Genomic DNA, 14,887 nt, shown 5'->3' on the forward strand with positions numbered 1-14,887 from the left:
GTTTATATTTTTGCTAATATAAACTGTTACAGTCAGTGGTCTTTATGTATTTACTTGTGTATTAAGTTTCTCTGTATACCTACAAATAGAGTTGTACTTTTTTCACCATTACCAGATATTGTCGAATGGCTCTCTTAAGTGGTTTTATCAACCTATCATCACCAGTGTTTTCAAGTTCCTGTTTCTTCACATCCTTGTCAGTCCTTCCTTACCAATTTGATGAGTGTGAGATAATGTCTTACTGAGATTTTATTTCATTTCTTAAATTAATGAGATTAAGCATATTTTCATGGGAGTAGTCACCATCTCTTTTTGTTTATCTTTTACCCCTCTGAATTACTTTCTTGCCCGTTTTTGTATAAGATCGTTTTTCCTTTTCCAGTTGATTACTGGGAGTTCTTTATGTATTCTGGATACTAATCATTTGTTGATTATACATGTTTCAGTTATCTTCTATTAGTTTGTTTATAGTGTTTCTATTAAAGTTTAAAATTTTAGCATAATAACGTTGGTTTTTTTTATAGTTTATGCTTTTATGTTTTGTTTAAGATATCTATCTCTACCTCGAGGTCATAAAGAGAGTTTCCGTCACTTTCATATACTGAAGCCTTTTAAAATGTGTCTTTTACATTTAATTAATAGGGATTTTGCATTTGAATGATGTTATAAGATTTGTTATCAAATTTCCATACGTGTGAAGGTCTGTTTCTGAGTTCTCTGTTATGTTCCATTAGTCTGTCTAGTTCTACACTAAAACCACACTCTTTTAATTAGAAAAGCTTCATAATAATATCCTATCTATTAGAATATAGGAAAAATTTCCTATCTTGGCCCTCTTCAGAATTGTCTAATGCGTCTTTCCCTTTTATTCTTCATATGAATGAAACTTATTTGCTAGTCAAGTTATCTGAAAATCCCAGTTGGGATTTTGATTGGAAATATATTGAGTTGTTTTGGGTTTTATTTTTTTAAGTTATTATTTATTTATTTTTGGCTGCGTTGGGTCTTCGTTGCTGTGCACAGGCTTTCTCTAGTTGTGGTGAGCAGGGGCTACTCTTAGTTGAAGTGCGCAGGCTTCTAATTGCAATGGCTTCTCTTGTTGCGTAGCACAGGTTCTAGGCGTGTGGGCTTCAGTAGTTATAGCACGTGGGCTCAGTGATTGTGGCTCATGGGCTCTAGAGCACAGGCTCAGTAGTTGTGGCACATGGTGCTTAGTTGCTCTGCGGCATGTGGGATCTTCCCGGACCAGGGCTCAAATCCATGTCACCTGCATTGGCAGGCAGATTCTTAACCACTGCGCCACCAGGGAAGTCCCGGAAATATATTGAGTTTAAAGATTAAGGATGGGCCTCCCTGGTGGCGCAGTGGTTGAGAATCCGCCTGCCGATGCAGGGGATACGGGTTCGTGCCCCGGTCCGGGAGGATCCCATATGCTGCGGAGCGGCTGGGCCCGTGAGCCATGGCCGCTGGGCCTGCGCGTCCGGAGCCTGTGCTCCGCAACGGGAGAGGCCACAGCGGTGAGAGGCCCGCGTACCGCAAAAAAAAAAAAAAAAAAAGATTAAGGAGAATCGTCATTGACTTTTTCTATCCATGAACCCAGGTATGTCTTTTAAGCTGTTCAGGTCTTCTTTTATGTCTTTCAGTAATGTTTTATAATTTTGAGCACAAGAGTTGTATATTTTTTTTATTAGATTCATTCCTAGGCATCTTATACTTTTTGTAACATGTGAATGGGATCTTTTTTTATTACATTTTCAAATTGATTACTACTTGATTTTTGTATATTGATCTTGTATCCAACCATCTTATTAAACCATTAGTTCTCCTTGGACTTTCTGTGTAGATACGATATTTTCTACAAATAAGTGTAATCTTTTTTCTTTCTTTTCAGTTCTTATACCACTTTTCTTTTCTTTGTCTCATTGCACTGATTAGAATCTTTAGTACAGTGTTGCATAGTTGCTGACTGTAATGAGAATGTTGATGTTTCACCTTTAAGTTTGATTTTTGCTCAGAGTTTTTATCATGAGTGAGTCTTGCATTTTAGTAACTGTTTTTATTTTTTTTCTACATCTATGGAAATTATCAGATTATTCTCCTTTAATCTAAAAGGGCTTTTTCTTTAAAATGGAAGAGACTACAACAACTGTGAGCAAGCAGAGAGGGGACAGAGATATGGTATGAGAGAGAGAGGGAGAGAAAGAAAAGACAACAATCAGTGGTACATAATACCTGAAAAAGGAGAAAGTTAATAGAATCCACAGGAGAGGTAGGAACTGGCTGTTTAAGATAGGAGAAGAAGGAGCTCATCTTCCATCATAACGGGGGATAGCGCAGGTGAAGATGCAAGTCCTTTTTCACATTTGGTGACAGGGAGTTGAGTTGAAGGCAGAGGCATATGCTGAGAGTGAAAGAGGAGGACACAGTTGAGAATCATGGAGAAGACTGAAAATAGTCTTTTGGAGGATAGGAGAGCTTGTTGACTATTGTAATTAGGAAGATTTCCAGGCAAGGATAAAGGCCCCATTGAGGGTGTTCACCATGGATTTCATAGCAATGCAGGCTACTTGATTATGTGATCCCCTGTCTCCCCCAGTACTCAGCTGTCTAGGTACAGATATAGAAAAAAAGCCAGGCAGGCAGTTTTTAACCCGATAGTGCCTTTCCAGGCGGGTGCTATGAAAAGATAGTGAGACAAGAGAGCTCAGCAAATTATCTGTAGGGTGGAAGAAATGAAGACCTGTATGTGCTAAGCTAGATAGGGAAGGAAGTAAAGACAAAAGGGTCTTTAAAAAGAAGAAAGAAGACTTGTTGATGGGTTGAAAGTCTCAGGGAAGCCACAGAAGAGATATATTGAGAATACTTGAGCTGGAAAGATGGGACGTTTTAGTAATAGAGTAAGGATTATCTCTGAAGATGAGACCAAGGAACTGAGGGGTCCAGATATTAGATGGGTTGTCACTGAAATTGAAATCAAGAGTGACGGCAGAACATGGAGATAGGAAGAAGGCTCTGAGTGAGGTGCTGGTGTTTGCAGTGAACAAGGAGTAGTGACCATGAATTTGTTACAAAACTGCAGTGAGGACTGGTAATAGATGGTACAGCCAGATGGCCTGAGCCTCACTGAGTAAAAGTAATTTACTCTTAGATGAAAGAGAAAATGGTTAAGTGGGACTTCACTTAATTGAAAATTTAGTCTGCAAAAGACACTGCTGAGAGAATGCAAAGATAAGCCAAAGACTGAAAGAAAAGATTTGCAAAATACATCTGAAAAAGGACTTGTATCCAGAATGTACAGAGTACTCTTAAAGTTCAATAAGAAGTAAAGAAACAACCCAATTAAAAAATGAACAAAAGGGCTTCCCTGGTGGCGCAGTGGTTGAGAGTCCGCCTGCCGATGCAGGGGACATGGGTTCGTGCCCCGGTCTGGGAAGATCCCATATGCCGCGGAGCGGCTAGGCCCGTGAGCCATGGCCGCTGAGCCTGTGCGTCCAGAGCCTGTGCATCCGGAGCCTGTGCTCCGCAACGGGAGAGGCCCGCGTACCGCAAAAAAAAAAAAAAAAAAAAGAACAAAAGATCTGAGCAGACATATCACCAAAGAAAATATATAGATGGTATATAGCATATGAAAAGACACTCAGCATCATATGTCATTAGGGAAATGCAAACTAAAACAATGAGACATCACTATACACCTATTAGGCAAAAATCCAGAACACTGACAACACCAAAAGTAAGCAAGAGTGTAGAACTCTCACGTATTGCTGACGGGAATGCAAAATGATACAACCATTTTGGAAGACAGTTTGGTGGTTTCTTACCAAGTTTAACATACAGTCCAGCAATCACACTGCTTGGTATTTACCCAAATGAGTAGAAAACTTATTTCTACACAAATCCTGCACATGAATATTTATGGCAGCTTTATTCATAATTGCCAAAACTTGGAAGCAACCAAGATGTCCTCCAGTAGGTGAATGGATAAACAAACTGGTACATTCAGACAATGGAATATTATTCTACGATAAAAAGTTTTCAAGCCATGAAAAGTCCTGGAGGAACCTTAAATGCATATTGCTAAGTGAAATAAGACAGTCTGGAGAGGCTACATACTTTATGATTCCAAGTATGTATGACATTCAGAAAAGACAAAACCATATAGAGACGGTAAAAGGACCAGCGGTTGCCAGGGATTCGGGGGTAGGAAGAAAGAGGAATGAATAGGTGGAACACAGGATTTTTAGAGCAGTGAAACTATTCTGTATGATACTGTAATGGTGGGTGCATGAAATTATACATATGTTGAAATCTATAGAATTTACAACACAAAGAGTGAGCCCTAATGTAAACTATGACCGTGAGTTAATAATGTATCAATATTCATTCATCAGTTTAACAAATGTACCACACTAATGCTAAGTGGTAATAGCAGTGGAAACTGAGACGGAGACAGTATACGGGAATTCCCTTTATTTGTTGCTCGGTTTTTCCGTAAACCTGAAGCTGCTCTGAAAAATCAAGTCTGTTTTTTGTTGTTGTTGTTTTGTTTTGGTTTTGACCCTGCCACACGGCTTGTGGGATCTTAGTTTAGTTCCCCAACCAGGGATTGAACCCAGGCCCTCAGCAGTGAAAACACAGAGCCCTAACCACTGGACTGCCAGGGAATTCCCTAAAATCTGTTCATTTTTTAAAAGCAATTAATTCTTATAATCGTGCAGCTTAACTAGTAGGAGCAAAAGTGTGCATGTACTACACAGAGGAACCTACTCTCTGTGAGCATCCAGCCTCTTTTTTTCATATGCTTTGCAGAGGAAACAGAGCTCATTGGTTAGGAAGCCTGAGTAGTGGCCAGATATCTGTAAGGAAAACCAGGAGGGAGTCGTTAGTGTTTTAGAAACCAAAAGAAGAGGAAGTTTCAAGGAAGAGGCATAAAGACAACAATGTCAAGTGCTTCTTAGCGATTAAATAATATACGATTGATTCATTCAACAAATATTTAGTAGTGACCTACAATGTATACATCTGATATCTTGTCTCTCTCTCTTTTTTTTTTTGGCCTCACCACGTGGCATGTGGGATCTCATCAAACCTGCACCCCCTGCAGTGGGAGCGCAGAGTCTTAACCCTGGACCACCAGGGAAGTCCCGAAATGTAGACTTTTTTTTAAAAGCCATTTTACTTTCTTCTTGGAATGCTTTTCTGCATCCCACCCACTTCATGTGACTAATTCCTGCTTATCTTTCCCATTGGTGCTTATTTTATTATTTTCTTTTTATTTTGTCCGCACCATGCGGCATGTGAGATCTTGTCTCTATATCTGCTGAGGATACAGAGAGGTAAGTAGGACATTCCCAAATTCCTGTCTTCATGAATTATAATCTAGTGAAGACAGATACTGCATAATAATAAAAGGAGCCGGCTACTGTGAGAGCATATAGCTGGTGATCCTAACCTACCCACTGGATCTTGCTAATCATTCCTGAAGAAATGATGTGTAAGCTGGATTTGAAGAAAAAGTGTGAGTTACTGAGGTGAGTGGATAGGTGAAAATAGAAGTCGGGAGATCACTGGGGGACCTGAGAAGGAGCAGGCTCACTGCTGTGCATACTGAAGAGATGCCGAGCACCGAGAGTTTTCTTTTGAACTGTTAGAGGATTGAATTTTCCTTCAGGTTTTATCAGCCTCAACATTCCATTCTACATTCTTTCCCCAGGTATAGTAGTGGAAGATTGTCTGATTTTGCTTCAAAACCTGCTAAAAAACAACAATTCCAATCAAAATTTTTTTAAAGAAGGCTCATATATTCAGCGTATGAAACCTTGGTTTGAAGTTGGAGATGAAAATTCAGGCTGGTCCGCACAGAAAGTGACTAATCTGCACCTAATGCTACAGGTATACTGTCCTTAGACATAAATGTGATAAGAATTTTGACAGTGATCCTTTCAAAGAAAAGAAAATGGCTTGTGTTTGATAAATCCAGGATGTTGAGTTGGTTTCAGATGGGCTTTTTAAAAAAAAAAAAAAAAAAAAAAAAAACCTTTTAATATGGAGATTTGCAGTTATACGCAGAGATGGAGATCCCCACACACACACCCATCAGTTAGCTTCAATAATTATTAACATCTGGCAATTTTGTTTCATCTTTTATCCCCCTCTCTGGCCCTGCAGGATTATTTTAAAGCAAATCCAAACATACAGTTTCCTGATAGGTTTTGCACTAGAAAATAACAGGTTAGGTTGTTGAGTTGAATTTTTAAAATCTACTATCTTCAATTAAGGTTCTAATATCATAAATTTTAATGCTCAGAATATTAAGTTCAAAGAAATTCATTCAGGAAACATTTACTGAGAGCCAGGCACTAGATGCTTGGAAATGAATGGTAATGTCCCTGCCCCCAAAGATTAATAGTCTTGAGTTTTAAATCTAATGCAAATTAAATTGACAAATCACGTGTAATTTTATTTAAGCTTTATGGTGAAAGCTTGGTGGTGATAGGCAGTAAAAGTGAAGACAGTAGGATCCCAAATGAATTCTACATCAGAGAAAATGACGAAGTTTTTAGAATATTTTACTTCCTTATCCCTTTATTGAATTTCCCTTCTCCAGACCCTTAAGCTTATACGGGTCTCCCACCTTACTGACTCTCTAGTGATTCCTGTGGGTCGAGTGTCTCTGAATTGTGCCTGCATCTCTGAAGTTGTGTTCCTCAAAACTAGATGGTTAATCAGACTGGTAATTAGAATCCACATATTGTTTCATGCTCTGGGAGTTGCCTGCATAGCATTGATTGATAATTAGGGTGACCATATGCCCCAGTTCACCAGGCCAGTATTCATTTTGTAATTACTAATAGTGTCCGCTTTCACTTCAGAAGTGTTCCAGTTTAGATAATAAATTAGATAGTTAGCCTATTTAGAATATGCCTAAAAACTGTTAGGAAAATATTTTACAGGAGAACATGGGCAGAATCTTTCTATTTATACTCGCATCTTCATTGTCTATATTTTTACTTGTCAGTATTACACATTTCAAGGTTATTAGTTTTTTATGTTTTAGAAATAGTGTCCCAGTGGTAAGCTTGATATTTTTGCTCAACACTGCTTTCTTAATAAAGGAAATTCATCTAGAAAAGTAATTTTCAAAACGTGATTGGAGAAAATGAAGGGATCTGATGATGTACAAATTACATATATGTTTCCTGCCAGAGTGAAAATTTAAACTGCTTGAGCAGCTTACTCATGTTTTATAGCTTAGGGTACTATGTAAATAATTATTTTTGAAGAAAGTGTCACTTGTTAAAAAGTAAAAGTACTATTTTACCCCCTAAAAAAATTTAGAAGAGTGCTGCATATAAACAGAAAAACACAGTATTCTAGTTATATAGTAAGTTAATTCTTTCTTTAAGTATTCTTTGCTTTTAGAAAGTGAATAAACTAGATACTAATCTTGAAGAACATAAACTTCAAAATAAAGAAACTGAGTTTAATTCACTTTAATGTATTCTCCACGCAAAGACTGAGTAGTTGATGTAGTCATAGCTTCACAGGCCACAGGTTATCTTCTGCTTTTCAACCTATTAGAGGGCTCTTTCTGGATATCTTTATTGCTTATATTTAAGGTTGCTTGTATTTCAAGTTCTGTATTATGCACCAAATGAAAATGCATTACAACTGATGATAAACAGTCCTTTTTGGATAGATATTTCCATTTAGAATTATTCATCATCACAGTTATAATTATGATGGAATTCTAGGCCACTAAAAATTGAAATTGATCCACTTGAGGATAGTTCATTCAAATTTTGCAAATTAAATTTGGGGGAAGCATCTTATTGAAAAATTTTTTAGTTGTAAAACATTTAAATTTTTTCTTGGAATGATAATTTTATGACTAATTCTACCTACAGGAATCCGTTCTATACCATTTTTGGGATAGATACTGCCAGTGACTCTCAGAAAGCTCATTACCTTATGAGAGATTCCTTTTCATTATTATTATATTTGTTATGGTGATCTGCGATCAGTATCTTTGATGTAACTATTGTAATTGTTTTGGGGCACCACGAATCACACCCGTGTAAGATGGAGAACTTAATCGATAAATGTGTGTGTTTGACTGCTCCACTGACTGACTGTTCCCCATCTCCCTATTCCCTGAGACATAACAATATTGAAATTAGGCCAGTTAATAACTTTACAGTGGCCTCTAGGTGTTCAAGTGAAAGGAAGGGTCCCATGTCTCTCACTTTAAATCAAAAGCTGGAAATGATTAAGCTTAGTGAGGAAGGCATGTTGAAAGCCTTCATAGGCCAAAAGCTAGGCCTCTTGCACCACTTAGCCAAGTTGTGAATGCAGAGGGAGAGTTATTGAAGGAAATTATAAGTGCTACCCTAATGAACACATGAACGATAAGAAAGTGAAACAGCCTTATTGATGATATGGAGAAAGTTTTAGTGGCCTAGATAGATGGTCTAACCAATGACAACATTCCCTTAAGCCAGAGCCTAATTTGGAGCAAGGCCCTTACTCTCTTCAATTCTGTGAAGGTTGAGAGAGGTGAGGTAACTGCAGAAGGAAAGTTTGAAGCTAGCAGAGGTTCATGAGGTTTAAGGAAAGAAACTGTCTTCATAACATAAATGTACAAGGTGAAGCAGCAAGTGCTGATGTAGAAGCTGCAGCAAGTTATCCAGATGATTTAGCTAAGACAATTAATGATGGTGGCTACACTAAACAAATTTTCAATGTAAATGAAACAGCTTTCTACTGGAAGAAGATGCCACCTAGGACTTTCATAGCTAGAGAGAAGCCAGAGAGAAATCAATGCCTGGCTTCAAAGCTTCGAAGGACAGGCTGACTCTCTTGTTAAGGGCTAATGCAGCTGGTGACTTTAATTTAAAGCCAGTGTTCATTTACCATTCCAAAAATCCTATGGCTCTTAAGAATTATATGCCAAATCTTTTCTGCCTGTGCTCTATTAAATGGAACAACAAAGCCTGGATGACAGCACATCTGTTTACAATATGGTTTACTGAATATTTTCAACCTACGGTTGAGACCTACTGCTCGGAAAAAAAAGATTCCTTTCAAAATATTACTGCTCATTGACAATGCACTTGGTCACCCAAGAGCTCTGATGGAAGTGTACAAGGAAATTAATGTTGTTTTCATGCCAGCTAACACAGTGTCCACTCTGCAGCCCATAGACCAAGGAGTGATTTTGACTTACAAGTCTCATTATTTAAGAAATGCATTTTGGGGCTTCCCTGGTGGCGCAGTGGTTGGGAGTCCGCCTGCCGATGCAGGGGACACGGGTTCGTGCCCCGGTCTGGAAAGATCCCACATGCCGCAGAGCGGCTGGGCCTGTGAGCCATGGCTGCTGAGCCTGCACGTCCAGAGCCTGTGCTCCGCAACGGGAGAGGCCACAGCAGTGAGAGGCCCACATACCGCAAAAAAAAAAAAAAAAAAAAAAGAAATGCATTTTGGTTCTTTGTTTTTTAATATTTATTTATTTGTTTGTTTGGCTGCACCAGGTCTTAGTTGCAGCATGCGGGATGTAGTTCCCTGACCAGGGATCGAACCTGGGCCCCCTGCATTGGGAGCGTGGGGTCTTAACCACTGGACCACCAGGGAAGTCCCTAAGAAATACATTTTGTAAGGCTGTAGCTGCCGTAGATAGTGATTCCTCTGATGGATCTAGGCAATTGAAAACTTTCTGGAAAATGAAGAACATTTGTGACTCATGGGAAGAGGTCAAAATATCAACGTTAACAGGAGTTTGGAAGAAGTTGATTCCAACCGTCATGGATGACCTTGAGGGATTCAAGACCTAAGTGGAAGAAGTAACTGCAGATGTGGTGGAAACAGCAAGAGAACTCGAATTAGAAGTGAAGCCTGGAGATGGGACTGAATTGCTACAATTTATGATAAAACTTGAATGGATGAGGAATTGCTTCTTATGGATGAGCAGAGAAAGTGGTTTCTTGAAATGGAATCTACTCTTGGTGAATATGCTGTGAAGATTGTTGAAATGACAACAAAGGATATTACAAAAACTTAATTGATAAAGCAGTGACAGGGCTTGAGAGGATTGACACCAATTTTGAAAGAAATGTGGGTAAAATGCTATCAAACAGCATTGCATGCTACAGAGAAATCGTGAAAGTAAAAGAAAGCCGATGCACTAAACTTCATTGTTGTCTTATTTTAAGAAATTGCCACAGACACCCCAACCTTCAGCAACCACCACCCTGATCAGTCAGCAGCCATCAACATCAAACTCTACCAACAAAGAGATGGTGACTCGCTGAAGGCTCAGATGGTGGTCAGCATTTTTTAGCAATAAAGTATTTTTTAAATTAAGGTTTGTCCATGTTTTTTTAGACATAATGTTATTGCACACATAAGGGACTACAGTATAGTGTAAACATGACTTTTATTTGCAATTAGAAAACCAGAAAGTTTGTGTGATTTGCTTCATTGCGATATTTGCTTTATTGTGGTGGTCTGGAAGAGAACCTGCAGTATCTCCGAGGTATGCCTGTAATTTTTAAAAAGCAGGAATAGAAGGGTAATAAATTTAAAACAAAAAGCAACAAATAAAAACCACTGACGTCTAACTAGAAAGGTCCAGGAACAAGAGCCACTGTGTAGTCCTAAAGCCTCTCTCCTGTGACGTCAATTTATTAATGAAGCCTCTTTGAGAATGTCTGCTAGGCCAGACATGGAAACGTTAACTATTTCAATTCTTCATAATTTACTGATTTAACTACTGACTGAGTTTTTCCACAAATTCTAGTGAGTGCCAGTCACCTTTTTATTCACCAGCAGTAAAAAATAGCACTTTTCATACCCATTTTATTTTTTATATTTTATCTCCTCCCACAAAAACGTCCCCTTTCTTAGTGAAGTCGTTATCTATCATATGCACCAGCTATAGCAATAAAATTATTTTAGTCTCCTCTGTTACATCATTGATTACTTCTGTACATTTAGAGTAACATTTGTTTAGCACTTTGTCATTAATAAAGTATAAATATACCATTTGATCTTGATATATTATATATATATAAGATTTTGTACACACATATACATAGAACTCTAGTTTTAAAATGTAAGGTATATACAAATTTATTTTGAAGATGTAACTGTGCTGAACAGTTCTTTAAGATAACATTTTTCATGTCTCTGAAATTTCATGCTCAAGGTTAGACTAATCATAGCATCATAGAACCTTAGGGATTTAATTAGCATTAACAGTCAATGAGGCTAACACCTTGCCTGATGCACAAATCTTCAGCCACGTCTCCAGTTGTTCATTTTACCCTCTCTTTAAATATTTCCAGTTTGGGGGGAATTTTATCACCCCTCAGGCCATGTCTGTTTTCAGACCTGCTTTACGATTAGGTCTTTCATCGTTACTTTCATAAGAAATCTACCATCCTCTTACTTATTCATTATTCATTTTTTGAATACGGACTGTGTTACAAATACTGTGCTTATTGTTTGAGATACAAAAAATGACTGAGGCAGTTTCTACTCTCTGGGAGTTCACAGTGACCTGAAGGAGATAGAATTAAGGAAATAGCATAATGTGGTATGTACTGTAACAGAACTATGGCCATGAGAGCGTGAAGGAAAGAGCTCCTAGATCTGGCTGAGCAGTTGAGGGAATCCTTCACCTAGGTTTTCTGTTCATATAGATCAAATTTGTCTCAAGACTTTTCAAATCTTTAAAAGACAGATTTTGTGTTCTCTTTCTTTCGCAGCTTGTTCGTGTACTGGTTTCTCCAAATAACCCTCCCGGTGCTACCAGTAGCTGCCAAAAAGCTATGTTCCAGTGTGGCTTACTGCAGCAGCTTTGCACTATCCTAATGGCCACTGGAGTTCCTGCTGATATCCTGACTGAGGTAAACCAAATAAAGGCAGAGGCTACTCTGTGGAAGCTGAAATCAGGAAGCCTAGGAAGAATTAGATATCAGCTGAATGAAAAATAGGAATTGTTAACCATTCTTGTATGTTAAATTCCTTATTGACCCTATAAAACATTAGCATAATGATGACTGTATCAGTTCCAAAAGGTGTATTCATTCCTCAAGTTTAATAGTATATAAATAATGTTAAAGCTTAGAAGATTTCTCATTAATTTTATTGTATTCAACAGGAGTGTACAGTATGATTTATGTTTTTAATTTTGAGAAAAGTATGACTTAGTCAAGTAAGATTTGAGTCTTATTCATAGAATAATAAATTCTTTTTCCTTGACATATGGCATTTTCTGTTTCCTGCCTATTAAGAAAAAGAAGTTAGTTTGAAGAAAAGAAAGGTTTAGTTTATTTAATTTTTTTTCTCAAATTTACACATGCATATTAAAAGCACAGATAATAGTAAAAGTTTTATAGCAAAAACTGTCTTTGGACTCCCTCCTCCCTACCCTAAGCCCTATTTCCCCCCTATATAACTTTCCCACTTTACTTCCTCCTTGTCATCCCAGTAATTTGTATTTAAATCAATAATCAGGGTTTATAGTTTTATGACTATTCCAATACTCTTTCCTGCTAAGCCAAATAGAGCCCTATATCTTTTTTTTAATAACCCTTTTTCTTTCCTGAGTTATAATAGTGTTCTTTTTTCATTTTACGGATTTTCTATGTATCTATACATACTAACACTATCATACGCTTAACACATTGTTCCCCATTCCAGACCTTCTTATGGAAGCCCTCCATCTTCCTACTCCAATATGGGCTGCTTATTCTCTATTTCTGCCACACATCTCTTATCCTGGGACTTTCATTCACCATCCTCCAACGATCCTTTTTCATCTCTCTTAACTTGGGGATTCCTTGGTTATCTGGATTCTGTGTCTTTTTCTCCCACCCCTTGGTTCATTATCTTATTTTACTTAACTTCCTGAGGGCAAATGGCAAGATAATTTTTTAGCTCTTTCATGTCATTCCTCCACCTGCAGTATGACTCTAATGTTTGGTTAGGTATGGAATTCAGAACTGGAAATCATTAACACTCAACTTTTAGAACATTATTCCAGTGTTGCTGTTAAGAAATCCGAACCCATTTTGACCCTTCATCCTTTTTGTGTAACCTGCTTTCTCTCTCTAGAATCTTTCTTTGTTTATGGTTTTCTGAAATTTACTGGTGATGTGCTGTACCACACACCCCACCCCCACCCCCAATAATTTTGGGGCCCTTTCAATCCAGAGACATAAGTACTTCAGTTCTGAGGATGTTTTACGTATTCCTTGACCATTTCCTCTTTTCTGTTTCTGCAACTCTATTAATAGATTGTTGGACTTTCTGGATCCAGTTTGTCTTTTTATTCTGTTTTCTTGGAGGTTTTTTTTCAACTTCATCCTTAAATTGAATTTTTAATTTGTTACGTTTTAAATTTGTTCTCTGATTTTATTTTTAAGCATCCTTTTCTTGTTTCATAGAAATGGATTCTATCTCTTAGGAGATATTAATTTTAGTTTTTTGAGATTTAAAATGCATGTGGTCAAGTGTTATTTTTAGTTAGAGGCCTACGCTTAATGTTTTAAAATGTTATCTCAAGAAAGTGTTACAAGTCTATAATGCTGTCACTGATTTTTTTGGGTGTCTAAGTTTTGCCATTTAAAAGCAAAAAGCAAATGAATATAACATTTTCTTCTTTTGAAAACAGGGTTTTTCCCTTGACTGACTTTCTCTAAATTCTCTCCCCCATCCCCATTCATTACAGACCATTAATACTGTATCAGAAGTTATTCGAGGCTGTCAAGTAAACCAAGACTACTTTGCTTCTGTAAATGCACCTTCAAACCCACCAAGGTAAGAAAGGGGAAATACTGAGATCTCACAGAGGAAGTGAAAGCTTACTTTGGGATTTTAGGATATCTCATATACATAGCTTATTCTTTTAAGAAGTTCAGTCACGTGTTTTGAGACAGATTATCTGACAAGATAAACATGTTGGTATTTAAAGAGTTTGTGGTCTTTGGAACTTATGTATTTGGGCTCAGGTATCACTTCCTAGCTATGTGCCTTAAGCAAACAGGTCACTTCATTTCTCACAGCTGCAGTTATCTTTTCTGTGAAATGGAGATGAAAGTAGTTACTCGCTTGTGTTCTGGCTATGGTTTTTCAGTCAAAAAAATGACTAGTTATTGATTTGTGTACCTGGATTGCAATGTTTCTTTTTGTTCTTTTCTTTTTAAATACAACAGACCAGCCATTGTAGTACTTCTTATGTCCATGGTTAATGAAAGGCAGCCATTTGTATTGCGCTGTGCTGTTCTCTACTGTTTCCAGTGTTTCTTATATAAAAATCAGAAAGGACAAGGAGAAATTGTGTCAACACTTCTGCCTTCCACTATTGATGGTAAATAATTTAGTTCTTTTTTTCTTTTTAATATTTATTTGGTTGCACCAGGTCTTAGTTGCGGCAGGTGGGCTCCTTAGTTGCAGCATGCAGGTGGGACCTAGTTCCCTGATCAGGGATCGAACCCAGGCCCCCTGCGCTGGGAGCGCAGAGTCCTATCCACTGCGCCACCAGGGAAGTCCCGTAAATAATTTAATTCTAATTTCAGTTTTAAAGTAAGTAAGTGTCTTTTAAGCTTTTAATGATAAAATATATCATAAATGTGTAGTAGATATTTAAATGTAGAATATTAGAATGTAATAGAATATTTAAAATATTGCATTGCCTTGAATTTGTTTTAGAAGTGTAGTTTTTAATTAAGGTAATAATTTCTGGAGATTACCATCATCAGTTTGATGCCTAAAGTATTCTAATATTTCTTTGTTCTGCAACTTTTCTTCCAAAGTACTTTTTTGTCATCTTTCCATTTGTTTTTGAAAAAAACAGACTTTTGAAAGTGTTACTTAATACTACTAA

The 14,887-nt window shown here is 37.4% G+C and overlaps 1 protein-coding gene across 1 annotated transcript in view; it reads left to right on the forward strand.

The window, feature by feature from the left end:
- Nucleotides 1–14,887, forward strand: part of USO1 (USO1 vesicle transport factor) — a 91,384-nt gene that overhangs the window by 54,645 nt on the left and 21,852 nt on the right. The window contains exons 9-12 of the mRNA XM_081227838.1: nt 5,714–5,892; nt 11,766–11,906; nt 13,733–13,821; nt 14,217–14,371. Coding sequence (XP_081083964.1) covers nt 5,714–5,892; nt 11,766–11,906; nt 13,733–13,821; nt 14,217–14,371 — 564 coding nt within the window. The remainder of the gene's footprint in view (nt 1–5,713; nt 5,893–11,765; nt 11,907–13,732; nt 13,822–14,216; nt 14,372–14,887) is intronic.

This window comes from Mesoplodon bidens (assembly GCF_964165515.1).
Source record: "Mesoplodon bidens genome assembly, chromosome: 1".
Lineage (NCBI taxonomy): Eukaryota > Metazoa > Chordata > Mammalia > Artiodactyla > Ziphiidae > Mesoplodon > Mesoplodon bidens.